Below are 18,371 nucleotides of genomic sequence, written 5' to 3' on the forward strand. Positions count from 1 at the left end.
TCTCTTATGCCCCAGTTTATTCATTTTAAAAGTGGGATAATAATAAATAATAGGAAGTATAGCTTATAGTACAAGGTGTATACCTCTGGTGACATTCAAAGTAGTTGGTGTGGTTATGGCATAATTTTAAAACTGTATTTAATATGAATGAGAAATATATGTAGATAAATATATATGTGGGTACATATGTGTATATATAGGTATATAATACATGTGTGCGTGTGTATATATGTAATTTAAAAATTCAAGAGGTAGTTTCTTAGGCCCAACCTAGGCAGCAGAAGGGAAATCTATCTTTCTCAAAGAATGGTTCTTTTCAGTTTTACTTGCAAACTTCATGTCCATAAATATGGACATTTAAAGAGTGGTGAAGTTATCTGCACAGAGGATTCAACTGTTGGAAGTATAGTCTTAGTCTTCCTGTGGATTACATGAGAATTTAAGAAAAAAGTGAGAAAACATTCAAAATTTATTTTGCATAGTGTTGGAATGCATTAAGAGTTCAATAATGGCTGGATGCAGTGGTGAACGTCTGTAATTCCAGTGGCTCAGGAGGCTAAAACAGGAGGATTGTGAGTTCAAAGCCAGCCTCAGCAAAAGCAAGGTGCTAAGCAACTCAGTAATACTCTGTCTCTAAATAAAATACAAAATAGGACTGAGGATGTGGGTCAGTGGTTGAGTGCCCATGAGTTCAATCTCTGGAACCCCCCTCCAAAAAGAAAAAAAAAAAAAAGGAACTCAATAATTGCTGAGTTCAGTGGCATATGCCTGGAATCCCAATGGCTAGGGAGGCTGAGGCAAGAGGACTGTGAGTTCAAAGCCAGCTTCAGCAACTTAGGGAGGTGCTAAGCTACTTAATGAGACTCTGTCTCAAAATAAAATATAAAAAGGGCTGGAGATGTGGCTTAGTGTTTAAGTGCCATTGGGTTCAATCCCTGGTACCAAAAAAACAAAAACAAAAACAAAATCAAAAGACAAAAAACAAAACCTCAATAATTGTTATTATTTTTCTATGATTTGTTATTACTATATTACATATAGCTAATAAACCAAATATACTTCATTCTATCATAATACAAATTTATGATTACCCATTCAAAACAAAACTATCATCTTTTACTTTACAACTGATCCACAAAAAAGATGTATTGCAAAAAAAACAAGAAAAAAAATCAGGAAAAAAGTAGGAGGTGGAGAGAGCTCAGAGGATACAAATGAGCAAGAACCTTATAAAATTAAAATATACCATTTATCATAAGAATACTTGTAAAATAATATATGTTACAGTGATACTTGAGCTAAGTAAATTTGCCTGTTAGATTTGAGGATCATCACACCAATAGCCCCTCCACTATCTTTTTAACTTTTTCTCTGAACATTTGAAATAAAGCAGCTTTTTTTTTTTGTTTTCCAAATACCATCATGTAATATAGTACATATCACTATATTGGAATTCTAAGATCTTTTACTATAATTTTACTAAGTTCTTTTGAATCATTTAAAAACACATCTTTTCCCAAAGGGGAAAAGGGCAATTTAATATAATATTGTTTGGATAGTTTCCTCTTTAATGCCTGTGATGTATTCCATATTTAATTGCAAAGTAGTTAGTATTTTCGTGCAAATAATATTCCTTGAGAAGATACATGTTCCACATTTTGTGAATGTGTTATTTGTTTAATAATTTATTCTAAAACTCATCCACCAACATATAAATTAGTTTAATACTTCGGTGTCCCAATTCTTATCAGAAGTTAACCCCAATTATTTTTTTTTCATAAGCAAAGAAAAAATCTTTTCATAACTGATCAGGACAGCTAATGCCAAACTTGAAGTCCAAATGTCTTCAGTCACAGTTAGATGTGATTCCATTGTGTCAAGAACAGTTATTAAGTTTGAGAATGACCTGGGGTTAGAACTGGGTCCAATCTGGTGGAAGTACAAATATGGGTAAGGCATGTGACAGCAAAACTTATCTCAAGTTTCACTTTGATAGTCTACCAAGAGCTTCTAGCCCAGAAAAAAAGAATGGGCAAAGAATAAGGTAAACCTTATTCACATGATCAATGACACAGGCTTTGGGGACTTGGAAGAAACCTACCAATGGCACCAAGGATGGCTCTCTGTATGAGTCAAGAGCTCAATGTAGTCACTGAAATTTAAGTAAAAAGGAATTTTTATACTTCTTACTTAAAAGGTGTAATATAACTGCAGTCATGCGATACAAAAAACGAGCTCTTCATAGAGGTATTACCAAATAACTAAAAACAAACAACAAATCAACAAGTTGAAATAGCCATCTAGCTTTGTCAAAGTATTTACTGAATTTTCGATCATCAGGGCCTTCCTGGCATCTAGAAATATTCTAGTTTTATTTTTATTTTTTTACTCTTTGGCCTATTCTGAATATGCCTTTTTATCTCTCACTACATAACACTCTCCCATCAGTAATTTTATAAAATAACAAGTGTAAATAATTGTATTTTCAAGAATGATACCGGTTCTAAGATTTAACATTAGAAATATAACAAATTTCTGAGTCTCAAATAAATAAAAATAAAATCTCTTTTGAGAGATAGAAGAAACATCTGACAATTTTAACAATCTTGAATATATATGTTTATAATGTGTTTTCCTGTCCAAAACACTCAATTAATCACATTACAAATTAATTATTCATCAAAAGCTTACTAATAAAGTTTGTAGTTAATTTTTTATGTGTTTTAGTTGCTTTTTTAAAAAGTCATGGTAATTGGGATTAAAAAAACAGTTAACACTGTATTATATTAATTTGGATTGATCTGCTAGCCATAAACCATAAACATTATTATTTTTATTATGAAGCTATAATGAAAAAGTTAATTATAAAAATCAAATGATCCAACTGTAAAACTGGTTTCATTTTCTATACAATATTTCTTCTTCCTAGAAAAGAAAAATCAGCAAATGACTATTATCAAGGAACAAAACAAACACATTTAGGACCCATTATTATTTGGATATAGGTGTGATATATATCCTTTTAGGCTACTGTGGTCAATTCTGTCTTCATTTTTAATCCCTCAACTTCAAAACATTGTTATAAATAATGTACGATTTACTTCTAGAAAAATATTTATTTTTTTGTAGAATCTAAAAGTTCTTTAAAAATCTGACACTTAAATTATCAGGGGAAATTGATAGCAGATAAGATAGAAACAAGGCACTTGGCTTGGATCTTGCAGAAATGAGATGAACTTATTTTTCAACAGTATATATTATAAAGTTACATTCTCATTTAGTACAAAAATTCTATTGAAAGAGTAATCCGGTAAATTTTTTACTTACTTTGTGGAGCTGAAGTGTTTCTAATACACTGTAATTCTAGTTCCTCAGTCCACTCCTTCTTCTTTGGGATCTGCATCATCTCATAGTTACCATTCTCTGCTGTGGACACTGGTTGACTGTCAATTGGCGTCTTTCTCAAACTTTTCATGTGCTGTTGCACTTCAGCCAAGAGAACAGCTTGTATTGCTTCAGTTACCTAGAAAGGTTTTTGTTGTAACTGTTGTTGTTTTAGTGAATTATTTTTAATAGTTTTATTACAAATACTTGGTAGTCTTGTTAAAAAAAAAAAAGAAGAAAAAGCCCAGAATTTTGATTTAATTGAATTTCTATAAATAATACTGTTACATTCTGGTAGAAGTAGCATCTAAAGGAGCTAAAATATGGGGAGTAAAAGCTGTTCTGCAAATCCAAGATTCTAAATGGATACTTGAAAGGAGTTTTCAATTCTTTGATCTAACTAAGCTATTTTAAGTTTCATTAGAAGTTACAGAAAATTAATGTATCATATTGCATTTAAAGACAAGGTTAGCTCTTCAAATTATGTTCAGTTCCAAAGCACCAGTTACCTAAAACACTGGATTTAAACTGTTTAATAGAGAAGGTTAAAGAAAGGACTTTAATAATAAATCTCACTCAGCTGAATGAATGCATATGTAGTTTTACACAGATTAAAACACTGCAAGGCCTTCCCTTCCAGTTGTTGTGCTTACCTGCTGAAGGAGCTGTGGCTGGGTGGGGGCAGGGAGATGTTTATCACAGAGCATCTAGTCTAATTCCTTCCTTCCTTCCTTCCTTCCTTCCTTCCTTCCTTCCTTCCTTCCTTCCTTTTTTCCTCCCTCCCTCCCTTCCTTCCTCCCTCCCTCCCTTCCTTCCTTCTTTCCTTCTTTCCAGTGCTAAGGATCAAACACAGAGCATTATGCCCAAATATCTTCATTTTAAAATGAAGAACTCAGTAAATGACAGGCCAAGGTTATAGAGACCTGGTAAACAGGCCTCTGATCCTTGATTCTGTTTTACAGTATGTTGCCACCCAAGTTTCTGTACCCTTTCTTGTCAGTGAAACACTAGTGACTGTTTACTCAGACTTCTTCCTGGCAAGGAATGTGGCAAAGACCAGGAGTTAGGTAGTGACCAAGAAAAGCCAGGATCTGAATCAAGGAGAGAAAAGGAAGGACACCACTGATCTAGGTGGACTTTGGACGCCTTCCCATTAACCTTCTCTGACTGTAGTGAAGCCTTTCATGTAGCCACATCTCAATGCCTGCTCTGTTTTCCTTCAGAAGCCTGCCCTTTGCCAAGTTGGCCCATATTCCACAATTGCTACTGTTGCCCTCTCCACTATTCCCAGTCTACCTGCAGGATGTGTGTAGCTAGGGATTTGGATAACACCATCTGAGAGTAGTGATCTGGAGATGTGAGAGCCAAAAACAGAACATGCATTCTCTGGACATTATTTAGTCTCGTTATAAATTATGGTGACATATGCTATCTTTAAAGTCCACGGCCTCCCAGGGAGCTCATGCTATGGCAGATGCTCACTGAACTACTGGGGCAGAAGGAACTGGGCACCTGACTTTTAAATAAGGAAGCTTCTTTCCAAGAGTATTAGATTACTGATTCTTCGCCTGTTCTTGTACATCTTGCACTTAAATGCTTGATTAGGGAAAGAAAACAGGCTAATGAGTGGTAATGATTTTGCTATTGTATACCATGTATACTAACATGTAGTATAGCCTATCAGGATACAAGTAAGTAATGCTTACTCATGAATGTCTGTGATGTAATATTCAGCACTGTAAAATTTATTATATATTATGAATGTAGTGTATAATTATACATATCACAATTCTTGTGAATCATGCTTATTAAAATTCACCGTGTGATGAAACTTATAATAATGTGTTACTTATAAGGTGTTTACCAATATATACTACAACATTGGCAAACTATGCTGATTTACGTATATCATAAGATGGGCATATTTTCTTAATTATTAATGATGAGTAATTTTATATAACTGAATATTTCATACATGAAATATTTATCTTTTCACTCATGTTATTTGATAGTACTAATTCCAAGATGTGGATGATGTGATGGAAAGAACACTGGATCAAAAAAAGAAGACTTCAGTTTCTGATCCAGTTGTAACAGTTACTACATATGCAACCTTTGGCAAGTCAAACTCCTCTGAAAATTCATGTCCTTACTTACTGAGAGGGCTCAGGATGACAGCTTCTCAAAACAGAACACCGTCTGGAACCCATAGATCACAAGTGTCCAGAACATAATACAGCACTTAGAGTGGATTCGTGGGCCATATGTCCATAGTGGGAAAATTATCACCTCTCTGAGCAGTGTTCACAACTGTGATATAAAATGTAATCTATTTCAATGTAGTCTATCAGATATAATATCTTATAACTTATAGGATCAAGTTATAGCCTCAGTTATGATGCATATAAAAAGTCTGAAAAGTATAATTTTTATTGACAATTTTCAGCTATCAATGCTTGCATCCATCTAACACATAAAAATAGTAGGTAAATTTTGTTGAGTGTCAATAGCGGCAGAATTTTCTCCAACAAAATATAAATTTTTAGATTTTATATAACTTTGTGATTTTTAATGTTAGCCTAAAATGGAGCACTATGACTATAAAGCTATCTTCCAAATTCATAGAAATAAATTTCTCTGATAAGGTAGGTATGCAAAGTACTATACTTTTACAAGGAGATGTACAGAGAATCAAAGTAAAGTTTACAAATCCATGACTAGAGTCAGCCATGATTTGGGCCACATACTTATTATTATGAATGTTACTATTCCAAAGATAAGATAAAATTTTTTGATTGTATCTCACTAACACCTTGGAATATCAAAGTACTAAAAAAACAGGATTGAGCATCATTACATTCATAAGAATCCCTGTATACTGCTTGCTGTTATGATGTCCAGATTGCCTGTGATAAAAGCTTTTCAACAACACTGCACTTCTTGTTGGCCTTTCATGTCTTTGCAATATCTCCCAGAGAAGCAACACTTCTCCCTGAAGGTCCACGTGCCAGTATTTGTACCCATTGGTGTTGGAATAAAAAAATCCAAAGCACTTTACTAAAGTTCCAGAAATGCAAATAGCAATCCCCAAACTTTCCTGTTTCTCTTTCAGGAATTATTTTTATATTGACTCTCTGATGTATGAGAAAAGAGAGTAACCTCTGGATTGACTCATTCATCTGAAAAATTAACTCATTCTTCTCCCTTAAAGGCAAACACTCAATTTCTAAATTCATATTTTGCTGTTTAATAAAAGTTATTTCATTACTCCCTGGTGGTCCCAAAATGCAAAAGAATAAAAATAAAATAAATAAATTCAGGATTCAATGATTCAATTAACTGCTTAAATAAACAGTGTTATCAAGAATCTTAGCACTGGGTGCTGAAGCATTTAAACAACTACTTGCAAACAACCATGTTGTTTCTGGTTAGCCAAGAAATTTTCCTTCCCACTTTACAAATGAAAAAGATGAAAAAGGAAAAAATCAACAAACTAAATCTATCTTCCTGACTCCTACATTAGGTAACTGACAGAGATGACAGGACTATAAGGCTTAGAGTTCCTGGGTGGGAAATGATAAATACTCTGAAAACATCTGCCCTATTATCAAGATTTCATCTAAGGTTGCTGAACATAGAAACTTAAAGGTCCATCAGCCCAAACACACCAAACTATACCAAAGTGTAGTGAAATCTGAATGAACAGCTAGCTATAAAAGATCTTTAGATTCAGGATAAATATTCTGTAGAATCCTTTTATTTAAGGAATTTCCCCCATTGAAAGATTCTTTGACTACTGGGGCAGGGGGAAAATCTCCCTTTTAATAAATAGACTCTTTGGAGTGACTGTTAAAATGTTGATAAATGTGAGCATGTACTAGTGTTAATTTTGATCATTACAGAAAATATTTGCATAGCTATTCATGCATCCATTGAATATTTATTGACTGGCTACTGTCATTACTGTTTTCTGGCCATTGGTGAGAGGGGATGAATGAGATAAACAAGGTCCCTGCTTTTAGAAAGTTGATAAAACAGTGAGGAGATAGGAAATAAGCAAATTATATCATTTCCCTTAAAAGCAACCACAATGAAAAGCATAAGGTTGGATAACATGATGGCTACTGGAGGTGTGAAATGAGGGGAGGCCTGGTAGCAACATCAGTTGGAGTAGTCAGGGACAAACTTGTTTAACAAGGCAGATTTTGAGTGAAGATCAGGGGGTTGAAAGATGGAGAAATATGAATTCCATCACAAGATTACATTAAGAAACTGAGGAAATAATTTTGTTTTTTTAGAAATGAAGGCCAATGTGTCTATATAAGGATAAAAATAGGGGCAGAAAAATGATGAGGGATGATATTAGGATGGTGGTAAATCATGTGGAAATGTGATTTTTCATTGTCATTAGAGCTGTGCATATTTGGTGTTATAGTAGTATCAAACCCCTAAAGTTTGCTTTGACTAAACTTTGTTTCCCTATAAACAAGAATAGCCACTTGTAATCAGAATTACTGCTTCCCCCCTCTTGCAAACTTGATATTTGCCAAGTTCTTGAAGAGGAATTAAGTTCCAACAAAAGTTCATCTAATCAATGCACAGATATTTATTGTACAATGTGCAAAGCTAAACGTAAGTTTGCTTTTAGGACCCAAAGAAGCATTAAAAGAGGGAGAAGGGTTTAAATTGGACATTGAATAAAAATAGCTCTCTGTCAGCTCACAGATTAGGTACTCAAAGGACAGAAAATGGTTTCTAAATTCATATGAACAAATTTTCAAGAAAAGCACCATAATGTCATGGCACATTTTGAATTCAAGCAACAGACAACTCTGCCTCAAACTAAAACCCTGTCAGGCAAGTACTTACATATGATAGCATAAAGCCCCACACTTCACCCCAGTTTATTCATGTCTTTTCCTTGGTGTACCCTTGCATATTTGATTTTGATTTTTCTTTTTTCTCATCTCTGTTTCTACATTAGGCATGTTAAAATGCAAGTCCAGAGAGGACATGAGTAACTACCTACTTTTACTCTCAGGTGAAGGAAGTACCAATTACTTGCAGCAGAAATAAACTCTTCCAATAATTTCAAGAACATGGATTATATCATACCTGCACAGACTGGTCTCGCCAACATGAGATTAGCTTCAAAAGCGGAAGGTCAGCGTCAGTCATATGAGATTCATTCTTACCTAGAAATATGTAGAACACATTATACCCTGAGAGTGTTAAAAATGATGTAACACACCGACCTTATCCCTGGTTGCACAATGGAATGACCTGGGTAACTTGTTTGTGCAAACACCAATGCACAGACTCAATCTTGCAGAAATTCTGATTTAGAAGGTCCAGGGGTGGAGATGTGGCAGGCAGTAATACTTTGTAACAATATCTCAGATGATTTTCATGTATAGCCAGAGTTAAGAAATAAATATACGTTCATGTATACACACACACACACACACATCTATATTTATAGATATACCTATAAGAATTTTACATATGTATGTATATATAAGAATTTTAAATACATATAAGTAAGTGTATACACACATGCATATATGTACGTACTTTTAGACATATTTCTACCAATAATACTAACACAAATCCAGATCAAATCATATTCATTTTTACAACTTAAATTCATCTTTGCACCTCTTTGCCAACCTAAGACATATCACCAAATTTTGCAATTCCTTCCTCATACAAATAGTTTCTGAAATCCAATCCTGCTATGAATCAGTATCTATAATATGTAAAATCAAATAAAAGACTTCCTTTGATTTGTCCTTACCCAGCAATTCCACTCTGATCAATAGGTAAAGCACTAATGCTTCAATTTGACTCATTTTGTTATGTATTGTTTCTTTTAAGTTTGCCCTTTTAAATGTCCTTTCTATCTCTGCCTTAATGTTCCATGTGAAATTTTAAGAGTGAAGTAGGACTTGGTCTATTTAAATTGATCCACAGAGTGCCCAGAAGTTCCCTACACAAAAAAGCACTTAATAAGTACCTTTTCATTAATTGAAAATGTACATATAATCACCCAAAGGAAAAAAATCAATGAATTAAGGCTTTCTGATAGCTAAAGTATATTATGTCAGTGTCAAATCCTAGGAATAAGATGGGGGAAAAAGATGATGGCTTTCCCCAGTGGGCAAACTGCTACCCTGTTTATTTAAATTAATGTTCTCATACAGTTTGACATTCTGATATCAAATATTTAAATTAACATTGTTACAATATACCTTTGATTGAATCATCATCCTATATAGTAATATGAATGATATTTTATATATTTTAATATATATTTTATCATATTAGTAGTTGAAGAATTTGTGATAGAAAGTATTGGATATAATACTTGGAACATAAAAATTAGAATAAAAAAGAAATACATAGGAAATTTTGACTATTATTTTTTTCTGTAGGAGCATATGATATGAATTTGAAATGGCCAAACAACATATATTATAGAGATTTATGATTTTGAAGTCATATTTTCCATTTATTCCAGAGCACAGAAGGGAACAGAAAAAAAATCTTCTTTTGATCTCTTTCCTTTCTCCCTCTCTCATTTTGTTGACCTTGTGACTCAACCATCAAAGCTAAGTATTGGTCTCAACTGTAACTACTTACTGGCATCATGGGGTACTTCACAGTGCACTTTAATGTGATGTTAAAATTTTAATATGAGATAGAAATGAGAGCCAACTTTTCTTGGCAATGTCAGTGAGTTAAAGAATTAATTGCAACTTCAGAGGGAAAGATGAAAAGAAAACATCCCAGGCTTACCAATATAACCCAGTCACTGTTTCTGCTGACAGAAATGAGTATTGGTTCTTGTCAACCCTTTAGAATGAGTGCCTCAGAGTATTAATTTATTCTTCAGAATCTGGCTTTATAAAATTAACAACATGGAGTAAATCCTTTTACTTTCCACCTATTATTAAAAAGAAAACAATCTTGTGTTTTCAGTATTCAACTGAATTTTAAATGGTATAAATGCCACCCTAAATATTAGAGATATTATTCAGTAATAATACTGGTTGCTTAAGCTGCTTTGGGTGGGAAGTCAGAGGAGAAGAGGGAATGTTTTGGCTCTAGTTAGCAATTCCCTGTCTTTGCAGAAACATGTATGTTAAACCTTAAATTCTAATACCATTCCCCATGTTATAAAAAATGAATATCAAATAACTAACTCTAACAAGAGCAACTATCTAAGAAGACAGCCAGCAGCCCAGAAGAGGGCCACATAGAGGGAACACTATTAACAATCATAAATGTCAGAAATGACCTGACAGAATGGAAAGAAAAAGAAAGGTTAGGAATCAGATTTGGATTGGAATTTTGATTATGAATGAATCATCTAACTTCTATGAGCCCCAATTCTTCTGAAGGTAAAAAATAGAGTTCTTTCTACTTTGTAAAGTTCTTCATATATTAAATGAGATAATATATCTAAATCCATCAGTATAATTCTTATAATACACTAAGCCACTCATACTTGAAAAAACCTTGAGAAGTTTTTCTAACAGTTTTGTGAGGGCCTCTGTGCACCAATGTTCAAGTAAATCCATTAAACAGGTCAGGCACTACACAACTTTAGAAAGAACATGCATATCAAGTCTGAAAACTTATCGTCACTTTCAAAATGTAGTAAATAAAGTTTTTAAAGGAGTAAGTAGTAAGCGAAAGAGTTGAATCTTGAACCTCAGTCATTTATTTCATTTATTTCCCAAGCCATTGTTTTATTTACTACTTATCCCTTAATTTTACTCAGTCACTAGTTTTATTCATCCACTAACTCAAAAAGTGCTTGTTTAAATTCTTCTCCTCATTGTTTGAGGAACTGGGGACATAACAGTGAATAAAACTATCCTAAAAGTGTAACCCCCATCAAACTTACATTTCAATAGCAGGCAGCAGATGACAAATAGAAAAAGTGACAGTGAAAAGGTTTTAAATAGTACAAGATGAAAAGAGGTAGGGAGGGCTAAGGAAGCATCTGAGAAGTGCTTTGTTGACTAAGTGGCATCTGAGAAGACTTAAAGATCAAGGTGAGTGGAGGGAGGGTAGGTTGATCCATACAGATATCTGGATAAAGAACATTCTGTGCAAAGGTACAGCCAACACAAAAGGTCTGCTTGTTGTATTTGGTTAAGAATAAAAAGGTGAGAGTAGGTGTAACTGAGTTTAACTAGGTGGTGAGTATGTGATGGTATGGATACAGTGGCCAGGTCAAATGGGGCCTTATGGTCTTGTGAGCTCTGGGAAGGACTGTGACTTTTATTCTGCGTGAAAAAAAGTCGCTGGAAGGCTGTAAGTAGAGAAAGGAGATTCTGAGTTAGATCGAAATGGCTGCTTAATTGGGAATGGAGGGTATGAGCCAAGAATAGGACCAGAGAGGTGATGGGAAATCTGCTAAGGTCATCCAGGTAAGAAAGATGAAGGCTCACACCAGTGGAGTGAGTGGTCATGGAGGTGGTGAGAAGCAGCAGGATTCTGGGATGTATTCAGAAGGTGGAACCAACATGATGACTAAAATTGTGGATGTGGGATATGAGAGACAGGGAAAGTAAAAATGATATCAAAGTTCTTGGCCTGAATAACTGGAGTGACACCTACCATTTATTGAGATAAAGGAGCATCCTGTGGCACCAAAAGAAAATCTAAACACTGAGATTGTTACTCAGAAGCATATAAGAGTTTTACACAGAAGAAGATGACCTTCTGAAATAGCAATAAAATTCTCTAATAATCATTCAGTAGTAAAAATATCAATGCAAAATAAACCTTCCAATAAATTACATGTGACCTTAATTTAATATCCAAATATTTTCTTTGCTGAAAGTTTCAAACTTTTTAGGTATTTCAAAGATCATTTGTGAAATCTATATTTTATGCAATGTTACTTATTTTACCGATGCCATTTAGTTACAAAATATTATTTCATAGGAAAAAAATAAATCTGATCATATCCATGCCTATAACTGAAAGTTTCAAATTTTTAGGTATTTCAAAGATAATTTGTGAAATCTATATTTTATGCAATGTTACTTATTTTACCAATGCCATTTAGTTACAAAATATTATTTCATAGGAAAAAAATAAATCTGATCATATCCATGCCTATAACTTCCTTACCATTTCTTAAGTAACCATAGAAGCTTGAAATATGCAAAATATCATTCCCAGGACTTTTCATCTTATTATGCATAGATTCTGTTTTGAAGAATCTGTTGGGAAAAAAAAGTATATACAGAATATTATTGAAAGGCTATGAAAAATAATTTGAGAAAATAAATTGAAGATGTGAGTACATGAACACATTAGCAAATTTGGGAACTGAACACAGATTATTTTTAGGAATATCTTTCATATTAATCTCTTTTGTGATTCTCATTTCTGACTAAAATATTAATCCCAATTGAATTGCAAATCTTAGTTAACCAGGATTATTTGTGACCTACTTTTATAAGACGAACCTTGCTACTTAAGGAAATGACTTCTGGCTATTGCAACAAACATTTGAATCCTATATGTTCACATCTGTCAAAAAATCCTCCCCAGTTACCAGCAGACTTTAACCTAGGTCTGAGTTTAAATTACGGGGATCTTTAGATACTATCAGGGATGTTCTCATATGAGCTATTTCCTTAAATTTACTTAAATCATGTACCCTTTGTTAAGTGTACAATGATTTCTCAATTTCACAACCACAATAAAATGTTAGAGAAGTGGCAAAATTTGTTGAAAGGATTTGTTGAAGGATTTGATATAACAAATTCAATATATATTTTTGTAATTTCTAAAAAAAAATTGTCCAGGCTCCAACATTCCAATAGCTGATCAAATTTGGGGTGACTGACTTAGAGAAACAGTTCATAATTAATTCTGATACTCCATTCTATAAGGTTTATTTTTGGTGGAATTTTTTTTTTTTTGCAGGGGTGGGTGATGGAATGGAGGGCCTCATGCATGCTAGGTAAATTCTCTATCAGAGAGCTATATCCAGAGGTCTAGGAGAAGGCTTTAAGGAATCAACTAGTATCTGGCAACAATTTAAAGGCCATTTAATGAAAGGCATGCTGAAAGCCCATAAATTCTCCTGCAGGACATGAAATACATCCTCTCCATCCTATACTCTATTTCATGAACAAACTCAGAGTGAAGATAGTAACCAACTCTTTCATGTGCTCTGTGAAATTATAATAAGCAGACAAAATTGTTTGCAGCTCAAGTTTTTAAGAATTTTAAGAAATCTTAGGAATAATCTTTCTACCCAATTAATTTTGCAAATGAGGGAAAAAAAGCCCCAAAAGTCTAAGTGACCAGCCCAAAGTTACACAGCTGGTATGACAAGAAAATCAGCATTCAGTTCTAGGTTTTCAGATTCCAGGGCCATTGCATTTTTTTTCCACCATAGTTTGGTGTTATATAATCTTAATAACAGAAAAGTTAAGGGAAAGAGAAGACTATTCAAAATAATAATTTAAAAAAGATTTAGGCATTTAAAATGAACACAGTAAATAGAGAAAAACTACATATATGAATCACAGTTTTACCAATCTTTTGTTTTCTATTATTAGAACCAACAAACTGAAAATTAAAAGTCTTGTAACATGGAAACATTACAATGGAAAAAAGCATAATGGTGAATCTGATAGAATTCATTTAAACTTTCACCAGTCTATGGGTTCACTGAGGGCAAGGCCTCTATTACACTGTGCCTTGCAGATACATGTTGAACTGATCTCTTGTCAAAGAATAGAAACATCTTGGAAAATTTATCATGTCACCGGCAATGCAAATAGCATCTCCTCTAGAAAAGCCTTCTGATGGATTCATCCCACTCTGCTCTCTCTACTCCAACCACATGACCTACTTATTCACATAATCAATGTTTTTCCTTAAGCCTTTCCTCTGTTTCAGTGTTTTCTTTGTTTCATGTATAACATGTTTATCATTTGAATGAGTCCCTACCCAAATCATAAGTTCATTTTAAATTTTTTCTCTAGTCCAGTGCTAAGAATATAGTTTAATAAATAAGCACTTGGTGAACTAAACTCAGTTCTGTAACAACAGACTGTGAAAACTACACTGAAAAGGAAAACACAGAGATGCAGAGATGCAGTTAGTACTGGAGAAGCTGGAAGACTGCTCTGGTGCTTAGCCTGTCCTACCTCTCAGAAGCTGAATTAACCTTGGGCTCAACACTTTCTATAAGCCTCATTATCCCTATCCCTACAATGAGCAAAACAAAACTGCTAACAGCCCAGCTTTGATGTGCACAGTAAATGAAACAATGTATGTAAAGGGATTACATAATGACTAGCAAATGTTCAACACACAAGAAACAATAGCTATGTTGTTACTAAATTGTACTTTCTATAATGAATTAGTGGAGAACCTCTTCTATTTTATCATGCTGAAACAAATTTAATGATATGATTTGATATATAAAATTTTCAAATTTTTCTATTCCTGATAATATATATCTTCATAAGCATTTATTTACATATGGTTTGCTCATACTTAATTCATATCGTGTATAATTGATTTGAACATATATATATATATGTACTCACCTACCTACCTACTCCTTAAACATTTAACATTATGACTTTCCTCACATATATTTTGAGTACAATGGATATTTGTTGAATGAAGTAATTTTAAAATATATACATGTATTGGCAAATTATCCTCCAATCCCAAAGGATTAATAAGATTTCCTTAATTGTGTTTTAAACCAAATAAGTTTTTGCATATCTACTACCATCATTAGGAAGAAAGAAACACTAGAGAGCTGAATACTGTAAATAATATTTTTTTCAAATATCCCAAATTAGAATAGTCAAAATCTTTAGGTATGTCTTACCTGTCAAAATCACAGGCCAGTTCTGAAGGCATGTTGACTAACTTATTAACTAAAAAGAGTCTGCTCAATAAATAAACTATAGTATTTGACTCCTCGAAAGAATCACAATTATTTTCCAGTCTTCTTGGTGTTCCAACATGATTTGGAAGAGTGGCTGTGTATTTATTTGACAAGTCCAAAACTTTTCTGGAAAATAAATTTACTCTGGAGTACTCTTTCTTCATTTCTGTATTGCATAAATCCCAACCTGGCAGCATCAATGAGAAGTGGTCTTCATTTGAAGCAAGCCCTAAGGAAACAGGACCCTGAAGCTTTAAAATATTGAGATGATTAATGCAGAGATTATCTAGTTCTTTATCCACTCCCCATGGCAAAAGGCAGGACAGAAACAATTTAGCAGTGTCTATTGTGAGGTTGGCATCAACTTTTCTTGATGCTTTGGTATGCTTCTTCTTGGAGCTCTTTGTTTTCTTCTGCTTTTTAATATCATTTTCTTCTATGAATTTGATAGCATTGTTTCCTTGGATCAGGCCATCATTGAGAGGCTTGGCTTGGGCTTCTGCTGAGAGAGAACCACTAGCAGTTTTATTTCTTTTTATTGTCAGTGTCGTCTTCTCTACTGTGCTCTTGGCTCTCCTCAAGATTTCACTACCATAGAATGAATTGGAAGAGTCAGCAGCACTCAGTGGAGTCGGCAGCAAAAGTTTAACAAGGTTTTCCAGATCAAATAGAAGAATATGAAAGCCAACGTTACTCCATTTTGTTTTCACAGGCAAGACATTAAAAGGTGTTGGGAAAGACTTAGTGTCAGCAACCTAAGGGGAAAAATATTTGTACATCAAATTCTTGTTTATAAGTTATTGTATTAAATGTTCCATGATGAGGGGCAAGCAGAAAAAATCAAAGTGATAGAGTGCCAGGGATCCCAGCAGCCTGCAGCAGGGCCCCAGAGATCCAGGCCAACTGATTCGCGTGGCCTGCCCTGCGGCTACAGAAGGCGTGGCGCCTCAGTGAAGCCATTAATTGGCAAGCAGGGAGGTTAGGGAAGGCCATTAGGTGGAATCCCACCAGCCAAGCCCACACGGACCCTTGGGCCGAGCACGGGCTCTCAGAAGGGGAAGGAAGCGGTACAGTCCCATCCCCCACAGCGGACACTCCGCCGAGGCAGTCAGCGGCCACCATCCGGGAAAGCTGAAGGAGACACCGCCACTCTCCTTCAGAGTGCGACATCAAAACAGCGGACACTCCATCCAGGCAGTCAGCGGCCACCATCCGGGAAAGCTGAAGAATACACCACCACTCTCCAACAGCTTGCAACATCAAAACAGCCAGCAGCAGGACCCCGGAGATCCAGGCCAACTGATTCCCGCGGCCTGCCCCGCGGCTACAGAAGGCGTGGCGCCTCAGAGAAGCCATTAATTAGCAAGCAGGGAGGTTAGGGACTGCCATTAGGTGGAATCCCGCCAGCCAAGCCCACACGGACCCTTGGGCCGAGCACGGGATCTCAGAAGGGGAAGGAAGCGGTACAGTCCCATCCCCCACAGCGGACACTCCGCCGAGGCAGTCAGCGGCCACCATCCGGGAAAGCTGAAGGATACACCGCCACTCTCCTTCAGAGTGCGACATCAAAACAGCGGACACTCCATCCAGGCAGTCAGCGGCCACCATCCGGGAAAGCTGAAGAATACACCACCACTCTCCAACAGCTTGCAACATCAAAACAGCCAGCAGCAGGACCCCGGAGATCCAGGCCAACTGATTCCCGCGGCCTGCCCCGCAGCTACAGAAGGCGTGGCGCCTCAGAGAAGCCATTAATTAGCAAGCAGGGAGGTTAGGGACTGCCATTAGGTGGAATCCCGCCAGCCAAGCCCACACGGACCCTTGGGCCGAGCACGGGATCTCAGAAGGGGAAGGAAGCGGTACAGTCCCATCCCCCACAGCGGACACTCCGCCGAGGCAGTCAGCGGCCACCATCCGGGAAAGCTGAAGGATACACCGCCACTCTCCTTCAGAGTGCAACATCAAAACAGCGGACACTCCATCCAGGCAGTCAGCGGCCACCATCCGGGAAAGCTGAAGAATACACCACCACTCTCCAACAGCTTGCAACATCAAAACAGCCAGCAGCAGGACCCCGGAGATCCAGGCCAACTGATTCCCGCGGCCTGCCCCGCAGCTACAGAAGGCGTGGCGCCTCAGAGAAGCCATTAATTAGCAAGCAGGGAGGTTAGGGACTGCCATTAGGTGGAATCCCGCCAGCCAAGCCCACCGCCCACGCCCGGAACAGGCCCAGCGACCTGCCAGCATTGTAGTCACGACACCCCAATTGGAATAGGGACAGAGCAGAGCCGCCTTCCACTCCCGGAACAGGCCCAGAGAGCCGCCAGCGTGGTAGACACGTCACCCCAATTGGAGTAGGGGCACAGCCGCCGCCCGCACCTGCAAGGGAGACTTTTCAAGTATACAAGAGCAACATAAATAAATAGGGGGTAAATTTCAAAACACAACAGTTGCACCAAGCAGAAAGAAACGCGAGCAGTATGAAAAGACAAGGAAAGAAAGGACCACAAGCAATGCAGGTCAACTCAACTTTAGAAGAGGTAATAGCTGCAACAGATGGAATATCAGATAAAGAGTTCAGGATATATATGCTTCAGATGATCTGGAGTCTCAAGGAAGACATGAGACAGCAAAATCAGACAATGAAAGATCACATTGACAAACAAATCCAGGAAGTAAAAGATCAATTTCACAGGGAGATAGAGGTAATAAAAAACAAACAAATTGAAATTCTAGAAATGCAGGAAACAATAAACCAACTTAAAAACTCAATTGAGAATACTACCAGCAGAGTAGATCACTTAGAAGAGAGAACATCAGACAATGAAGACAAAGTATTTCAACTGGAAAAGAACATAGACAGCTCAGCAAGTCTGCTAAGAAACCATGAGCAGAACATCCAAGAATTATGGGACAATATCAAAAGACCAAATTTAAGAGTCATTGGGATACAGGAAGGCACAGAGCTCCATTCCAAAGGAATAAACAGTCTATTCAGTGAAATAATACGAGAAAACTTCCCAGAATTGAAGATTGAGAC

At 36.1% G+C, this 18,371-nt stretch overlaps 1 protein-coding gene across 2 annotated transcripts in view; it reads right to left on the reverse strand.

The window, feature by feature from the left end:
• Wdr72 (WD repeat domain 72) overlaps positions 1-18,371 on the reverse strand; it is a 193,031-nt gene that overhangs the window by 70,970 nt on the left and 103,690 nt on the right. For both annotated transcript variants that reach the window (XM_026391947.2, XM_026391938.2), the window contains exons 14-17: positions 15,272-16,086; positions 12,535-12,626; positions 8,500-8,579; positions 3,328-3,523 (exon numbers count right to left, since the gene is read on the reverse strand). In XM_026391947.2, coding sequence (XP_026247732.2) covers positions 3,328-3,523; positions 8,500-8,579; positions 12,535-12,626; positions 15,272-16,086 — 1,183 coding nt within the window. The remainder of the gene's footprint in view (positions 1-3,327; positions 3,524-8,499; positions 8,580-12,534; positions 12,627-15,271; positions 16,087-18,371) is intronic.

The sequence above is a fragment of the Urocitellus parryii genome, chromosome 6 (assembly GCF_045843805.1).
Source record: "Urocitellus parryii isolate mUroPar1 chromosome 6, mUroPar1.hap1, whole genome shotgun sequence".
NCBI lineage: Eukaryota > Metazoa > Chordata > Mammalia > Rodentia > Sciuridae > Urocitellus > Urocitellus parryii.